The 4,276-nt window shown below is 41.0% G+C and overlaps 1 protein-coding gene across 1 annotated transcript; it reads left to right on the top strand.

Moving 5' to 3' along the window:
• Positions 1-2,054: 2,054 nt before the first annotated feature.
• Positions 2,055-4,055, top strand: LOC126883737 (neurofilament medium polypeptide-like). Its single transcript, XM_050649400.1, has one exon. It carries the CDS (start codon positions 2,055-2,057, stop codon positions 4,053-4,055), a length of 2,001 nt encoding a protein of 666 aa, XP_050505357.1.
• The last annotated feature ends 221 nt before the right edge of the window (positions 4,056-4,276 follow it).

Here is a 4,276-nt window from a genome sequence, read left to right as displayed (position 1 = left end):
CATTAAAAATTAGTCAATATCCATTAGTGGGGGGTTTTTGAGGTCGCCGGCCACGAATTTAATGTTGGCGATGGCATCCAAGATACCTGGTGCCCAGGGCGGAACTCATCCCCTGGAGTTTTATGTTATAATAATTAAAATCAGTTAATATCCATTACACGGCGGTTTTTGGGGTCGCTGACCACGAATTTAATGTCGGCGGTGATCTCCTAGATACCTGGTGCCTAAAGTGGAACTCGTCGCCAGGAGTTTTTAGTTATAATTATTCAAAATTAGTCAAAAACTATTACCCTGGTGGTTTTGAGGGTCCCTGAGTACGAATTTCATGTAGGCGATGGTGCCCAAGGTACCTGGTTCCAAGGGTTGGAACTCGTTGCCTAGCGTTTTATGTTATAACCATTCAAAATCAGTCAGTAACCATTACTCGGGGGGTTTTTGGAGTCGCTAAACACAATTTAATGTTGGCGATGGTCTCTAGTTTACCTGGTGCCCAGGGTGAAACTCGCCTTGAGTTTTATGTTGTAACCATTCAAAACCAGTCAATAACCATTACTCAGGGGTTTTTGGGGTCTCTGAGTACGAATTTCATGTCGGCGATGGTCTCCAAAGTACGTGGTGCCTAGGGTGGAACTCGTCGCCTGCAGTTTTTTGTTATAATCATTCAAAATCAGTCAATATCCATTACTTAGGTGTTTTGGGGGTCGCTAAATATATTTTTCGTTAATATTTTTTTTTAAACACTTTTATATTATATCCTAAAAAATACCTATTTAAAAATTATTTTAAAATTTTGTCACTTTTAATGCAGTTGTCGTTAAATTTTGACACTAATGACATTTATGAAATTTTGACATAATTGGCATTTCAAGGGTAATTAAATTACATCAGCGATTTTTTGTGTTTCTGCGGTAATATTTTAATTTTTAGATTTCTAGTCTGCTTTTATGTAAAGAAACAGTGGTTTTTAGAACTCTTTAGCGACGTATTAGTATAATATAATGTTGATGGATTACCCTCGAATTCCGATATGATAAACCAAAAAAAGAAGATGTATATGGTGATTTTTCTATTGACTTTCTTGGGTGTGAACCTGTCTTTTTATTTTACTGCTCCTGGTTTAAAAACAAAGCATAGTATATATGTGAATACCTCCAAGCTACACTTTTATGTAGTTCTGTTCTTTTAAAAATTTTTAATTGATTATAAAAAAACATCTAAAAAGTGATACCGTATTTAAAGCAAAGTAAGTTTTTAATGTTGGTGTTTTGAAAAAGTCATATATTTTATACTTATTAGTTTTGTTAATTACTCTCCCTGGGACTGTAATTCTACCTCGACGACGGTGGGAGGGCCGAGTAACCGGTCGTGGTCCCTAAAAAATTGTGAGGGGAGCACGACCGATGAAACCAAGAACAGTTCCAGCGTCCAGCGACTGTGCACCGGGTGGTCGCCGGACACCGCCGCTGGACGCTAAAAGGCGGCGCAACTGAGGCGAGCAGTTGCGACGCCTTCGCCTTCAGCAGTCGTATTTCACCCTCCAACTTCCCTGCGACTACTCTAATTCCTAAAGTTAATCTCGCCCACTCCAGCGTTGTGGCCGGGGGTCGATGGTGGAGCCCCACGCACCATGCGGGGGCTCTGCCGTCGAACTCCGATCACAAATCTCTATTCGAAATCTTTTTCGACATACCCATAACGAGTAGCCGCCATGTCTTACCCCGCCAAAGTACCTTTCCCAACACACATCCACTCCCAATCCCGCGTAACAGTGGAGGCAGCAGTTACGCGGAAATTCCAGGTAGCCTGTGAATACAGGCTGCTACTGCGTCCGGAGGCAACCGTGATAAAAAGCCTAGAGGAGTAAACCTCAATAAAATAATCCCCACTATCACGGTGGAAGGCATCGTGCCAAAGATATGAGAGATGCGAGGGTTAGAGCATCACAAACGATCCCTTCGGGATACCTGGCGACCTCCCGAAGAACCTAGCCTTAACGTGGTAAGGGCGCACTGCCACGTCGGACGCGTAGCACGTCCCGACTCGTGGGAATTCATATGAATAAAACCAACTCAAAAAAACCTAAAGGAAAAAATAACGACGACCAAAGGCAAAAGGACAATGACGACGCATTAATTAGTAAAATTGAGAATAGGGAAGAACAGTCGCAAGACGGCACAATAGATGAAGATGAGCTGAGAAAGTTTGAAAGGGAATTGCTACAACGGCACGATCAACAGCCTAAACTAAACAGGTCGGGTGCCATAAAGCACTCGACACTTGTAGGGGAAGAAATTAATACAAGAGAAGAAGAAGAAAAAGAGGAGGAAGAGAAAGAAGAGGAAGATCCCTCGGTGAAAATCCTGGAAGCGAAAGCCTTCACAGAAAGTCACGATGAAAAAACGGAAGAAGAAAGGGGAGGAACTTGGGAAGATATAGAGGAGAGTGTTTTAACAGCCTTCTTGTTCGACGAAGAGGACAGAAGAGAAATGCAGCAAATGAAAAAAAGAAAAGGGGACAGCCTTGAGATAAATGAAAAATTCAAAAAAGAAAAACTTGAAGAAAGCAAAAAATATCCAGAAGAAACCGACAGGGAAAAGGTCCAACGGAAAATGAAACAAATACTCGATATACTTAATACAGAAGGCCCAATAGAGGACGAAAGAATAAGAATGAAAAAACTCATAGGGGAAATTAACTCTATGCAAAACAGAAAAATTAGTCCAAATCAAACAACACAAGGGGAGGAGAAAAATATAAGATGCGAACAATGTAAAATTAAGATCGAGCAAGAGAGACAAAGAAAAGAAACAGAAAAAATAATAGGAATTGTAAACAAGGGAGGAGACATAGACACCTTTAGTCAAATCCACGAGAAGAAATGGGAGGACAAGGTGTTTGAAAAAACGAAGTGGGAACATGGGGGACTGCAAGAGACAATTGAAAAAAAAGAATGCATAATAATAACTAAAAACGAAATAAAAGACGGAGGGGTAGAGGGCGTCATAAGAACGCTCAGGGAAGAAGTAGCAGAAATCATTGAGGAATGCAAAGTGGGCGACATAGAGTACATAGAAAATGTAAAGAAAAGCTCTATGGCCAACCAAAGGAGGCAGTGGTACACATATGTAACCAAAGTGGGTGAACAGGGAATGTATGAAATGGCTGTAAAGGCCATAAATATAATAAAAAAAAGGGAGAAGCCCCCGGAAACCGTTAGAGTCATCGTTAACAACGAGATAAATAAGGAAGATGTGCGAAAAGCTCTCGAATTTGTGGGGAGAAAAGAAAATATAGTATGGGAAATAGTTATCAGAGGGAAGGAGATGGATAAAGGGGAGAGGCATGAGCAGGAAGAAGCGCTCCTAATCAAAACGGGGGGGAAATCATACACTGATGTATTAAAAGAGATGAATCAGAAAATTGATATAGGGAAGATTGGCTTAAAAGTAAATAGGCTAAAAAAAACAGAAGGGGGAGACATCCTCGTAAAACTAAAGGGGAAGGGAGCAGCGGAGAAACTGAAGAAGGAGATGGACAGTAAAATAACGGGAATGAGCATGGCTGTTCGGAAGAAAGAAAATTATTTTTCCATCACGGCAATAGACCCTGGGTTTACAGAAGAACAGCTAATAAGCGCGATAACAACATATACCGGTATCCCCGAGGACGAAATAGATGTCAAAACGCTACGTATAAATAGGCATGGGGAACAGGTGGCGACCATAGCCGTACGCCCCTCAAAAGCAGAAGAGCTACGGAGGTATAGAACGATAGTAATAGGTTGGGTTATATGCCCCATAATGGAACGCCATACGCCAGTAAGGTGTTATAAGTGCCTCCATTATGGTCACAGCACCTATGAGTGCACAGGGGAGAGCAGGGTAGCATGCTGCTACAACTGCTTTAAAAACGGGCATACAGCGGTGCAGTGTAGCAGCACTGCGTACTGCTTAACTTGTAAGGAAGAGGGTCATAGAATGGACCGCATGACATGCCCAGCCTATAGGGCGTGGGTGTACGGCAGGGGAGGGGAAAGGGAACACATAAAACATTAAAAGAAACAAAAGCGAAAGGGTGAGAAGTGGTTTCCTGATGAACGGAGGTGGGTCCGTATACAGCCCACCAGTGAAACAGGAAATCACCTTTTATAGGGTAAATTTATCGATTTTAATCATACATATTTTTATTTATTTATTTAATTTATTTGAAAATTTTATCTATACACATTTTATTTATATAAATTTTATTTATATAAAATTTAATTTCACATATAATT

This window comes from Diabrotica virgifera, chromosome 4, assembly GCF_917563875.1.
Source record: "Diabrotica virgifera virgifera chromosome 4, PGI_DIABVI_V3a".
Classification (NCBI taxonomy): Eukaryota; Metazoa; Arthropoda; class Insecta; order Coleoptera; family Chrysomelidae; genus Diabrotica; species Diabrotica virgifera.
The sequence above is the reverse complement of the archived record's forward strand: the minus strand, read 5'-3'. Positions and strand labels throughout refer to the sequence as shown.